This window comes from Asparagus officinalis, chromosome 9 (assembly GCF_001876935.1).
Source record: "Asparagus officinalis chromosome 9, Aspof.V1, whole genome shotgun sequence".
NCBI classification, from domain to species: Eukaryota; Viridiplantae; Streptophyta; class Magnoliopsida; order Asparagales; family Asparagaceae; genus Asparagus; species Asparagus officinalis.
In genome coordinates, this window is record NC_033802.1 from 24,156,615 (window position 1) to 24,170,514 (window position 13,900).

General features: G+C 36.9%; 1 protein-coding gene and 1 long non-coding RNA gene across 2 annotated transcripts; both read left to right on the forward strand.

Moving 5' to 3' along the window:
- LOC109824806 lies at positions 9-1,582 on the forward strand. The gene is made up of 2 exons (XR_002242787.1): positions 9-1,159; positions 1,248-1,582. It is a non-coding gene; the product is annotated as an uncharacterized LOC109824806 (long non-coding RNA).
- On the forward strand, positions 12,689-13,416 carry LOC109823303. The gene is made up of 2 exons (XM_020389588.1): positions 12,689-12,802; positions 12,847-13,416. Exons 1-2 carry the CDS (start codon positions 12,689-12,691, stop codon positions 13,414-13,416), a joined length of 684 nt encoding a protein of 227 aa, XP_020245177.1.

Consider the following 13,900-nt stretch of genomic DNA (forward strand, 5'->3'; position numbering starts at 1 on the left):
CCCCACTCTTTAAATCAACCCCGCCCATCCTTCTCATCTCCTAACCAAAGGAACCCCCCAAAATCCGTCGTTTCCCGCGTGATCCCTCGGTAACTTGGGGAGAAATCCACGGCCGCAAAGAGCACCTCGTTTCCCATGTGATCATCTCCGACTACCTCAAATCCCTCGGCATCATCCCCGACGAGCTCGCCCCCATCGAGCTCCCCTCCACAATCGACGTCATGAGAGAGCGAATAGAGTTCTTGACCAAGCTCGCCCTCACCGTCGGACTTTCTTAGGGGGAGGGGGTTTTCCGATGGAGATGTGGCTAGAATGGTTGTCAAGTGCCCGTAGTTACTTGTGCTTCGAGTTGAGGTGATGAAGAACACTTTTTACTTCGTTAAAAGTGAGATGAGAAGGTTGCAGGGTGATTATATTGAAGGAGAGACTATGGGGCCTTCGTTTGTTATGGGTGGGAAATTGGATATGCCTGGGAACGAAATGGTATCTGATGAAGAGGACGATGAGAGTGATAGTGTGGTGCTCTTTAGGCTGGTGCTGGCTATATCTCTAAGTTATATACTTCACATTTTTTTTATAATGAAAGGAACTGATAATTTGAATAACAAGCATTAATGTAACTAATAAGCTACATTCTAGCAATTTTGGTCTGGTACTATTTCTGCTGTTTTAGGCTTCGTAGCCGCCAGCTGCTCAGTGAAATGCCCGTTCGGCAAACGAAGAAGGTGGGCGTCTCTACGTCCGACGAGTATGGAGCCTTATCAGGTAAGGCTTCGACAGGCCCTTTTATGTCGGGTGAGATTCACGGGTTTGTCGAGGCTCTGGTGGCGTACAGGTTCTCGGATTTCTTCACATGAGGAATTCTTCACATGAGGCATTACTTCTTGCTTTCTTCTTATAGAATAATCAGTCCTTATCTCTAGCTAAATGATTCATGAGGAGCCCATTACTCATTTTGAATGATCATCTTTCTATAAAATAATTGCACACTCGACATTCATGCTTAGTAGAAAACGTTGATGATTAAGTTCTTGAATAATTATGACATTGTTGTTAAGAATGGGAAGTTTCTTTAACTGATTCTATACTTTCAGTTGTTTCTTTAAATTCTTGCAGGTAAAAAACAGGAAGTCATTGTTCCACCAAAAAGGAAAAAAGAGTAAGATTATTGCATGTAGAACAGAGACATGTTTATTATAACAACATTTTTATTATAACAACTACGATGACATATTTAAGTTTTACAGGAGTGGCGACTCTATTTCGTGACAATTACATAAGCTCGGTGCTCCAACTTTGGTGTCAACTTAAGGCTCACAACCTATGGACATGAAGTCTGATACACCCACGAAGGAGAATGCAGTTGCAAAAGTTGCTCTTGAGGAAAATGATGCGGTCAAAACCGATAAAAATGGTAAAGTTACCACAGAGGAGGATGCTCAATCTGCATCGGAACCCCAGCTGAGGAAGAGAAAGACGAGCCTTCACATTTAATTACTAAAGGGGATATTGTCAGCCCCTATTAGCTTTGTATGGTAAAAGTTTGTAAACAATTTATATATCTCTCTAATATTTTGGTGAATGTATTATTTGAATATAATTGGATTTGATATTTGAATATAATTAGATTGTGTTGGATATGAATATAATTCGTCATTGTTCAATATTGTGCACATGCACTCAAAGTAGATTCTAAACGAAAATTCCGTCTAGGATGTTCCGTCTAGGATTATCCTAGACGGTTTTGAAATCCGTCTAGAGTAATCCGTCTAGGATGTATTCTAGACGAAATTTCCGTTTAGAATACTACATCCTAGATGGAAACTTCCTAGACGCGTATTGTAGACGGAATTCCGTCTAGAATACGCATCCTAGACGGAATTTTGAGTATCCTAGACGGAATTTTCCGTCTAGGATACCTTATTTTTTACTTGTGAATGAAGTAAATAGGTCCAAGTGTATCAAGAATAATCATCAATAAAGACCACATAATATTAAGCTCCACCCATAGAGACAACAGGAGCTTTACCCCAGACATCAGAGTGCACAAGATCAAAAGGAGAGCAGGAAGTAGATGTACTATTATTAAAGAGAAGAACTGGTTGTTTGGCCAATTTACAAGCAATACAAGAGGGATCTTTGTCTGAAGTAGCTGGTCCTAACAATCCTTTATTTATCATGTATTTTAGGCGAGGAAAGGAAACATGACCTAATGGAGAATACCAAGGGATAAAGGAGGATGAGTTGGTAGTAAGATCTGTGAGAGATGAGTTAGTGGAAGATGGAATCTGTAACTTGTCTGCCACATATAGTGATCCAACTATATGGCCGGTCCCAACTTGTATCCCTGTTGAGCGGTCCTGTACAACAAAGCTAGTAGCATGAAAGATAATGATTAGCCCAAGGTCACATAACTGTCCAACAAATAAAAGTTGCATAGATAGTTGAGGAACAAGAAACACATTTGAGACAGATAAACCGTTGTTAGTTTTTATGGAGACAATGTGACTAGCAGCAATCGTAGAGCCATTAGCTGTATGAATCTATGCAGATGAGCCAATAGGCCTGGATGACTCTAAGTGTGTTGGGTCAAAAGTCATGTGGTTTGACGCCCTAGAATCAAGAAACCACGGAGAGAAGATACCTGATGGAGGAGAGAAGGCAGATGCAATTGTATGATGATCCAGATTGTCGATTGAGGTAAACGCGGCGGATAGCCTGGTGGATTTTTGTAGGCCGCGCATGTACCAAGATGTAGGAGAAGGACAATATTTAACAATATGCCCAAATTCCTTATAGTAGTTATATTGCATTGGGTCTTTGGATGAATGAAGGATGCTTGCTGAGGGCATGGTGATGAATTGGTGGTGGCTAGTTTGGAAAAGGGCTGCTGTGAGGAGGAGCCGTGATGAAGACAAAGGACATGTTCGGTGCAATTCCCTTGCGAGTTTCTTCGATGATCATCTCTGTCAAGGCTTCCTCAATAGAAGGGAGAGGCTTGCAGTGAAGCATAGAAGCTCTGATTGGCTCAAACTCTTCTCGGAGCGCCATAAGGAATTGAACAAGTCGTGTTTCCTCATGAAAGGTTCCCCACAAGTTCATATCAACAGTCCACTGTGGTTCCATTAACTCAAGCTGATCCCAAATAAGACACATGCTGGAGTGAAAATCAGAAACTGTCTAACTAGGCTGTTGTTGGAGAGCACATATATCCTGTTCGAGCTTGTACTTTTTGGTAAAGTTGGTTTGAACATAGCATTATGCTAGGAAGTCCCAAGCTTTCTTTACAGTGGTGCACTTTCCATGTTGAATACTGATGGATGGGATGATGGTATTTGCCATCCACGTTAAGATTTTATTGTTGTTGATTTCCCATTCATCAAACTTGGCTCTTTGCCCGTGACATACTTCCAAAGGCCCTTGCCTTTCAAAAAATTCTGAAACAGCATAGACCAATGATTATAATTATTTCCATCAAGTTTAACGGTTATAGGAATTTGAATTTCAGATTTATTCATAATGAACAATCAAAAAAAGGAATAAAGTCACAGAGGGTGAAGGAGGAGTTTGTTAGGTCCTTTTGTTTTGATGATGATTTACAAACAATTTACTTCTAATATTGTTTGTCTAGTGTTTATGTTTTTCTATTTATTACAGACAAACAATACGTTGGAGGATGGATGGAATCGAGTATTTACGATCATATCTAATATAGGTTGGCGGAATAATGGAGTGAAGCAATGTAATTCATGTTGAAGATCCAAGTTCAAGCTTCATCCGCAAAGTATACTAAGTTGAGCTACATCGAAGATCAAGATTACTTGGGTAATTTAGTTTTAGGTTTATATTATGTGTGTTAAGTACTTTAAGCTTAATATCATATATACACACATACACATTTTGGTTTATATATATATATATATATATATTATATATCATAATTACTATATATATATTATATATATATATATACTATATATATATATATATATATATATATATATATATATATATATATATATATATATAATATATATAGAGAGAGGAGAGAGTAGAGAGAGAGATTAATAGTGTATCCTTGTCATTGAGGGGATTCCTCTTGACGCCTCTAAATCACATGATTGAGCGACATTATGGATGATCCGCTCCGTTGAACTTGATCTACATATTCTAAAACCCCAACATACCAAGTTTGGGGCTGAATCCGTCGTCTTTTGACCTCCATCGAGCCATGTGAAAGTTCTATTTCATTCAAACCGTTAAAATCGATACGAGTGGATGAAGGGTTCAACGACGACGGGTTCACCCCAAACTTGGTGTGTGGGGTTTTAGAATATGTAGATCAAGTTCAATGGAGCGGATCATCCACAATGTCGCTCAATCAATGTGATTTTAGAGGCTTCAAGGGAGAAATCCCCTCCTATGATAAGGATACCCATTAATCTCACTATATTATATATATATTATATATAATATAATATATATATATATATATATATTATATATATATATATAATTATTATATATTATATAATATAATATATTATATTATATACTATATTAATATATATACATGTTTTAGTTTTATAATTTTCAAGTTTATACAAAAATGAATACAAAAATAAATTTGTGAAAATATTGAATTATTTGTTTATGGACTTCATAACAATATTTTATATCAATTCATTAAGTCTATAAAATCATTTTATAAAAGTTTCAATATTGTGTTTATGTCAAATGACAAAAACATGCATGTTTAGTTTTCATATTTTTGGACATATTTGAAAAATGATAAGTTTTCACAATTGAGAAGTGCAATTCCAAAAAAAAATTGTAACATATTCATTTACATGTTTAAAATGATTTCCCAAAGTTTTATATTTTTTAGAATTTATTTGCTATTTTAAAGGTACTTCAAAAACCAGTTTTACTATTTGATTCAGGCTAATAACCTGTTATCAGTCGACTGATAACATCAGTTGACTGATGTGTTGACTGAAGAAATCGTCTGAAATAACAAAAAGTTTCTGTTTTGTTTTAGTCGACTGACCAGTCGACTGATGAGGTTATCAGTCAGCTGACCATGCTCATTAGTCGACTGATGAGGTGTTGCTGGCCTGTAATGGTCAGCTCATCAGTCGACTGATCAGTCGACCGACGACATAATGACTAGTTTTTCTAGATTTTTATGTTGTCGTTATTTCGTCTTTTTGTTGGGATTTCTTAGGTTTTTGGGCTTTGTTTCTTGATCCTATATATACCCCTTGCTCTCTAACATTTTGAAGTAATTAAGAAAGTTTTTAAACAAGTTTAAAGGATGTTTAAGTTTGTTTTAGTGTTTGTTTTAAGTTTGGTTTTGTGAAGCAATTTTCACAAGAGCTAGAGGAGATCACCATTTGTGTTTGAGCTTCAACTATTTTCTCTCTCCCTCTTATTATCTATAGAGATGTTTTACTAAACTCAATCTAGATTTACATTTATATTGTTTGATTATCATTTTATTAAGCTAGTATTTATTTGAGTTTAGTTTGTTTTATTGATACTCTTTGTTCACACACAACCTATTGAGCTTATTGTATTTACATTCATAGTATTATTTGGGTTGTGGGGTTTGTGTGACATTGAGTGTGAGCCTACATTATGTTCTCATCTATTATAGAGAACAAATTTATATTTGTGAGCCTTAATTATAAAGATCACATTGTAATATACTTGTACACCGAGAAAAATGTGTGGTGAGAGACGAGGTCATCCCAAGAGGAGTGGGCTAGGTGGTAATGCCTAGAGGTAGGTTATAATTTCTAACACTTAAGGGAGACACGGGCTAGAAATCAATACTTAGAGGGTGTAAAGTGTGATTGTAAGAGTGTGAGATTATAAAGTTTTTAGTGAACTAGAAAACTAATTGTGAGGTGTAAACGTTGTTTGGGTGAACGTAGAAAATCCGGTTGTGATAGTGGAGATCTTCTCAACGTGAGGAACGGAGACATAGGTCGTGGGGACCGAACTCCGTGATCATATCGTTTGTTTGTGATTGCATTGGCGTACTTATTTTTGTGTCTATATCTTATATCACCTTTGTCTATTGCTTGTTTATACTCCCACTATCTTATTTATTTTTGTTTACCCTTGTGTATATTGCTTATCCTAGCTCATATATCTTGTTGTATTTCATACTTGCTAGGATAACTTGTTAATAAGTTTTTAATTGGCATAAATCAGATTAGGTTAGCATAAATCCTATTCATCCCCCTCTAGGATTCCTTCCTAGTGTCAATAGGGTGCTTTCAATTGGTATCAGAGCTTGGTGCTCTTTGATTTAAGGTCTAATCGTCTTGAGTTAAAGATCCAAGTTATCTTTTTGTGCTAATCTAGTTTTAAGATTTATTGTAATCTTGCTTGCACATTTTTCATTATGGATATGAGATTAGGCTATGAGCAAAATGTTGCTCCTAAAATAGATAAGTTCCCCTATGACCAATGGTGTTCTAGATTTAATATATTTGTTAGATCTAGACATTTCGATTTATGGGATATTATAGATGAAGCTTATATTGTACCCACTATGGAGAAATCTAAGTAGAGTAAAAATGATCATAAGATATTTACAATGAATAAGCTCTTGTTAGAATTTTTGTGTAATGCTTTTGATTCATCTATGTTTAATAAGTTTGTTCATTTTGATAGTGCTTACACTTTATGAAAAATTATTGAAGCACATCAAGAGAACTTGGAGGTGATCCGACAAGCTTTGGAGACTTTCTCTTCAAGTTCCATTGAAGCATCATGCAAAAGAGCACTAGGCGATAGCCCTAGTGAGGTTTGCGAGTTTGAATCCATTAATGATTTATCTTTTGATGAACTCGCTTGTGCTAGTAAAAAATTATTACATACCTATAACAAATTGTATAAAAATTTTATTGAATTGAAAAGCAAGCATGTTAATTTAGAATCCGATCATGAGTTACTAGGTTCCAAATTTGATGTCATTGCAAAATAAAATATTATGCTCAAAGAAAACAATGACTTATTAAATTTAGAAAATGAAAAATTAACCTCATCCATTTCTAGTATATCTCATGCTAAGTTTGATGCCATGCTAGAGGTAGAAGGTATTAGAAATGAGTTTAATTCATTTAGAAATGATCATTTTTCATCTACTTCTATTTCCAATGTATTTGTGCAAAATAATGAGTTGAATCTTGTTAAAAATCGCATATCATCTTTGGATTCAACCCTTAAATCATGCATTGCTAATAATAACAAGCTTATGGACTTGTGTGCAAAGTTCCGTGTTAACACTTCCAAATTAAACACTCACTATGCACACATGTATAGCAAAATTTATAAATGCTCTATTTGCGGCCGAAAAGGCCATCTTGCTAAATTTTGCTATGATGCACGTAAACCCACAAAATCAAATGTTCCTTATGCTTCCCATCAAGCTTCATCTTTATGTACACATACACATTCACATGCTCATACTCATAAAGTTCAACATAAGCATGCTAATGTGTTTAAATATGATTTTGTGGTAGATTTGGCCATTTGGCAAAAATTTTCTTTGATTTGAGAAAATATTCAAACTTGCCAAAATTTTCAAATAAACCATATTTGTTTAACAATGTTTCTCATTTGCAAAATAATTTTAAAAGACCATCTATGTTTACAAATGATTCCCGTGCACCGCCACTTGGTCAACAAAATCAAATGGGCCTCTTTCATTGCACTTAATGCAATTGGAAGGGTCATTTACACAATTTTTATTTTGACCGTGTTAGTACACTAAATGCGCCCAAATGAGTTCATAACCCAAGTGTTTTGAGCTTTAACGATAGGGGTCATGTCCCTATACTCTTAGGTACCAAGAGTAATTGGGAACCAAAATTTGTTTGATCTTTAAGAAAAAAATTTTTTGAATTTTTTTTTGTTTTCATGTTCTTAAAGATGATTTTTTAGTTTTTTAAATCCATAGTTCATGATTCTTGTATGTTTTGAAATCTTAATTTGAACTATGAAGAGTTTGTTTTGGTATGTACTTTTGAATACATTATAAAACACTTCTATGATGATATTTATGTGTTTGTGCTTATGGATCATCTACTTATGCTTTATAATGTATTCTATATGTGGTTTGATCAAATTTTTTCAAAGAAAATTTCCCTTATTGATCAAACATTATTTTTGGATATATATACTTTGTTTTGAGTTTTTATATGAGAGGTTTGTGTTTATAGTACCCCCCGGATTTATTAGGTGTTTATTCGCAAATCTTATTTATCGGGTGCTAAAAATGTTTATATGGGTTGGAACAAGCTCAAGAGCTTGATATTGTCGCCTCTCTTGCTTTATATGGTTTGCTTTTATGGATTTTATTTGATTTATGATTTCATTTGAGTGATTTATTTTTATTGAAAATATTTTGCATGATTCTCATGTTTTCTTTCTTTTGTTTTCATAAATCTATTTCCATATGTTTTTAGGCTTGTGTTTTGAGACACACTAGTTTATAATGACATATCATTATGTGTCCTCATTGTATTTTTGTATGTTAGTGATGTTTAACATATTTTTCATCTATGCTTGCTCACATATGTATGCCTTAGTATTCATTATATATATTCATTAAGGCTTTTTAATAGGGGGAGCATTCCCTAGTTTTATTATTGGCTTTATACTCACCCATGCTTATTTGTAGGGGGAGCTTTCGCTCTCTCCATTCTTTTGTTTTCTCCATTTTGATGTTATCAAAGGGGGAAAAATATTGTGAGTATATTATTTTTGTTTATATGCATAATAATTATAATTTGTATATTCATAATGAACAATCAAAAAAATGAATAAAGTCACAGAGGGTGAAGGAGGAGTTGGCCTCAACGAGGGAACTAGGGCTAGGCAGTGTCGGCAAGCACAAAGGGAGATGGATCTAGGGTCTGGTTGTCCTTGGTTTCGTGAGATTCGATCTGGATCTGAATCACGGCTTCGGTCTAGGCTTTGTGGGGCTTCGTCGGGTGGTAGCAGCTTCGTCAGGCTTTGTCGGTGATGGCGTCGGCTTCGTCGAGTTTTGTCGGTGGTGACAACGGCTTCGTAGGAGGTATGTCTGGGCTTCGTTGGGCGGTATCGGGGCTTCATCGGGCGGCAACGACTTCATCGATGGCAGCGTCAACTTCGTCAGGTTTCGTCGGCGTTGGCGACGGCTTCATCAGAGGTATATGCATTATTTAATGGAAACTAGGGTTTGAAAGATACCCGCTCTGATACCATGATAAGAATTAGAGAGAATAATGTTTTGAATATAAAGCTTGTTTCAGTACAATGAATCATGGTCCCTTTATATAGGGATGAGGAAAGAGCTATACATGGTGATTACAATTAAGGAATGAATCAACCAAAATCTCCTAAATATATGCAATCTCTCAATAAAAAGGGAGGATATGAAGGAATGAATATTCTAGGCATATGTAGAAATATTCTAACATTTGAATCCTATTCTAATTAGGAAGTAAGGCTAGAGATAGGATTTTTGTTTTCCTATATATATTCTTCTATTGTTGGAGGAAAAACTAAAAGAAGAAGAGAGTAGATAGAAGATGTAGTAGAGAGAGCCAATATTCATGTAATCTAGGGTTAGCAGAGAACGTAGCCTGATTCAAGAATATTGTGCGAGAGATGAGAGTTTCGTGATCTTTATCCGTGCAAAAGATTACAAAGAGTGGGCTTTGGAGAGAATATGAGAGTTGATTATGTATGTGAGGTTGAGAGATTGAGAGACGAGAGTTGAATGGTTCCTCTTGTAGTTCTCCCTAGTTGATTATGTATGTGAGGTTGAGAGATTGAGAGACGAGAGTTGAATGGTTCCTCTTGTAGTTCTCCCTAAGACATAGTGAATTTCTCATATTGTTGCCTCGTGGACGTAGGTCGAAGTTGGTCGACCGAACCACGTAAATCCCGGTGTTTTTTTTGTTGTGGTTGTTTTATATTGTGTTGATTGTGGGTTGTCTTCGGAGTTGCGCATATTGTAGTAGGCGGGGAGAGTAAAATTCCCCAACAGTAAACAGTTGAGGCCTGTTCAAATGTTGATTTTATTTATTTATATTTTTTCCTCTTCTTTTTTATACATAAATAGTTGCTCACGTATTTGAAATTTCATTCACTTTGAGTTGGTTGTCTACTACTATCTAATAAATCTAAATTATAAATCTAAAGAAGGCGGGAGATATGGCTGAAAAATTACTTTTTAAGTAGTTAATTTTGAAGTTAGTTAATGAAAAAGATTTATTGATAATTGACAGGTATCCAATGGAGTGAGAAATCACGTGTTCCCTAAATTAGGTGTTCGTTCTAAGGATCTGAAGAACAACAGGGAAAATGTATTTTGGATAACCCATTGATGAAATTGATAAAATGAATTAGATTTTTCTTGTAATATTGAGGTAATGATTTTTTGTTCTTCTGAATAGAAATATCGTGTCTATGTTCCAGTTCACAAGCCAAATTTACAAAGAAACTGTCGTAATGTACTCAGATCAAAGGAGTTCCTACCTTTTTTTTTTCTTCTAATCTTTGTATTGGTATAGTGATATTTTAAATACTGAAATTGTAACACCCCGCCCCGGAATCCCAGAGTCGGTACGCTATTAGATCTGATGGACTGGCCTCACAAACCATCACATGTCTTTTCAGCACGTTTTGTCCTCACTCACGCGCTCCCTGGAAAACTTCCCAGGGGGTCACCCATCCTAGAATTTCTCTAGGCCAAGCACGCTTAACTTTAGAGTTTCTAAGAGTTGGGTTCCCAAAAAGAAGATGCATCTTGATGGTATGAGTATTCCAATCAAATCTATCAATACTAATCACATCGCCCTCTCAAGGGTTGGGGTATTACATACTCCCCTACTTAAACTCACAATGTCCTCGTTGTGCCAAATCATATCATCCAAGACCGTACCATCCGTGTGAGATTCTAGAGGTGACTGCTACGGCCTCAAGAGGTGGCTCCCGCCCTCTCGACGTAGCACTTTGCGCCGCATAGCACTTAGCTCTCACAATTCTGGTTGGTTTGGCTATGATACCATTTGTAACGCCCCGCCCCGGAATCCCAGAGTCGGTACGCTATTAGATCTGATGGACTGGCCTCACAAACCATCACATGTCTTTTCAGCACGTTTTGTCCTCTCTTACGCGCTCCCTGGAAAACTTCCCAGGGGGTCACCCATCCTAGAATTTCTCTAGGCCAAGCATGCTTAGCTTTGGAGTTTCTAAGAGTTGGGTTCCCGAAAAGAAGATGCATATTGATGGTATGAGTATTCCAATCAAATCTATCAATACTAATCACATCGCCCTCTCAAGGGTTGGGGTATTACAGAAATATTCATGCTCAAAGTGTTCCTAGTCTCTTTTGGAAAGGGAGAAAAGGTCTATTTCTTTTGTTGGTATGAAATCTAATAGTATTTCTATGCTTGCGGTTTGAACTTCATTCAACCTATTTCAAGCATGATATACTTTTCTTTTTTCCTTCTTCTTTCTTCATATTCTTTTTTCTGGATATATGAGAAAGGTCTTCTTAAGTTTTGTTATGTATGATGCATTTATTTTACTTTTAATTAAGGATAGAAGTTAATACAGTTTTTATTTCTTGTTAATGAGCTCCATAATCATAAAGGATTCTACCCTTTCTTTGCGAAATGGGGTACACACACAAGAAAGCTCCTAAGAGCAAGTCCAGCAAGCTACCAGTTGGGAGTCCTAGTCAGCAAGCTCTCAAGAGCTCTCAAGCATTTTGGTATAAAAAATTATAAAAATAGGCCTTGGGAGCATCTCCTTATTTTATGGAGCTCCAACAAGCTCCTAGTTAGGAGCTCCAACAATATCAAAAAAACCCCTCTTCTATTTTAATATTTTACCCATTACTATTAATTATATTTAAACCTCTTGTATTTTATTTCTAACCGTTGGATACGGTCTTTGAGGGAACGCACACGGTCTTGGAGGTAACCCACGGTCTTCGAGGGAACGCACACGGTCTTCGAGGTAACTCGCAGTCTTCGAGGGAACGTACATGGTCTTCGAGGTAGCTCGCGGTCTTCGAGGTTGGGCACGAACTTTGAGGTATCGCAAACTTTGACCGTCAACCGACTGATTCCTATAATATTCGATGCCTTCTCACCTCAACCCATCGTCTCCCAGAACAAAATGTCTAGCTCATCTAGCTCTAGCGATGATGAAATGATGAAGACGTTCTTTCTTATGGGAGCTGCTGTCGTCGAGGAAGAAGAACAAGGGAAAGGTTCAACTTCAGTTCAACACAAAAGACGTACCGTGCTCCATCGATATCGACTGGAAGGCCACAATCGGTTGTTCCAAGATTATTTTGCTGACACACCAACATATCCTCTTCATTATTTTCGTCGAAGATTCAGAATGTCGCGTTCGTTATTCCTTCGAATCCATGACGCTGTCGTCGAACATGACAAGTACTTCATCCAAAAGAGGAATGGTGCTGGACAGTTAGGACTATCTAGCCTTCAAAAGATTACTGCAGCTATGCGGATGCTCGCATATGGAGCATCCGCTGACGCCGTTGACGACTACGTTCGGATCGGTAAAAGTACGTCGCTTGAGAGCGTGAAGAGGTTCGTTCGATCGATTATCAAAATCTTTGGGGAGGAATACCTTCATTCACCGACTAATGAAGACATTGCACGCCTGCTCGAGGAAGGTTCATAACGAGGTTTTCCTGGTATGCTTGGGAGCATCGACTGCATACACTGGGTATGGAAGAACTGTCCAACCGCCTGGCAAGGTATGTATACTGGGCATTTTTATGAACCTACAATTATTTTGGAGGCCGTAGCTAGCAAAGATCTTTGGATATGGCATGCATTCTTTGGACTGTCGGGGTCTCACAATGACCTCAATGTGCTACATCGTTCACCGGTTTTTGCACAACTTGCGGAGGGAAGAGCTTCACCGTGCAACTATACTATTAATGGCCACGAGTACAATATGAGATACTATCTCGCCGATGGGATTTACCCAGAGTGGTCCACATTAGTGAAGACTATTCCAGCACCACGAGGAAACAAGCATAAATACTTTGCTCAACAACAAGAGAGCGTAAGAAAAGATGTTGAGCGAGCTTTTGGTGTGTTGCAAGCTCGATTTGCAATTGTTCGTGGACCAGGACGTTTCTGGGAACCTAGTGTGCTGAAAGACATCATGACAGCTTGCATCATAATGCATAACATGATCGTTGAAAATGAACGAGATTGTCAATTGGACAACAACTTCGACTTTAATGATTCGATACCAGTCGTTGAACCTTCTCATGTGCAGACGGTGCCTCTAACTGAGTTCATCCAAAATCATCATCGGATCAGAAACACGCAAACACACAAATCACTACGGTGCCTCTAACTGAGTTCATCCAAAATCATCATCGGATCAGAAACACGCAAACACACAAATCACTAAAGAATGATTTGATCGAGCATCTATGGCAGCTCAAGGGATCCATCGACGAGGATTAAGTTTCTTTATGTCTAATGTAATTTCAGCAAAGAAGTTCGAGTTTTTGTACTACGCCAATTCTCTTTTCAATAAAGTAGTTGTTTTCATTAAATGCCAAAATTTTCAACTTCAAGTAGAATCATAAATCTAATACAAGTTTTCATTAAATGCCAAAATTTTCAACTTCAAGTAGAATCATAAATCTAATACAAGATAATTAGGAAGAACTAATTAGGATGCGATGCGAGTACAATCATAAATCTAATACAAGATAATATTTGATAATTAGGAAGAACTAATGAGGATGCGATGCGAGTACAATATATGATAATTAGGAAGAACCCTTGGACATCCACCTCTCCAATATCTCTGCCTGACGCATTTCAAAGTA

Coding starts and splice junctions, on each gene's coding strand:
- LOC109823303 (XM_020389588.1), top strand. CDS start 12,689: ATGAAGACATTGCACGCCTGCTCGAGGAAGGTTCATAACGAGGTTTTC. Junction 12,803..12,846: donor CTGTCCAACCGCCTGGCAAG/GTATGTATACTG, acceptor ATTATTTTGGAG/GCCGTAGCTAGCAAAGATCT.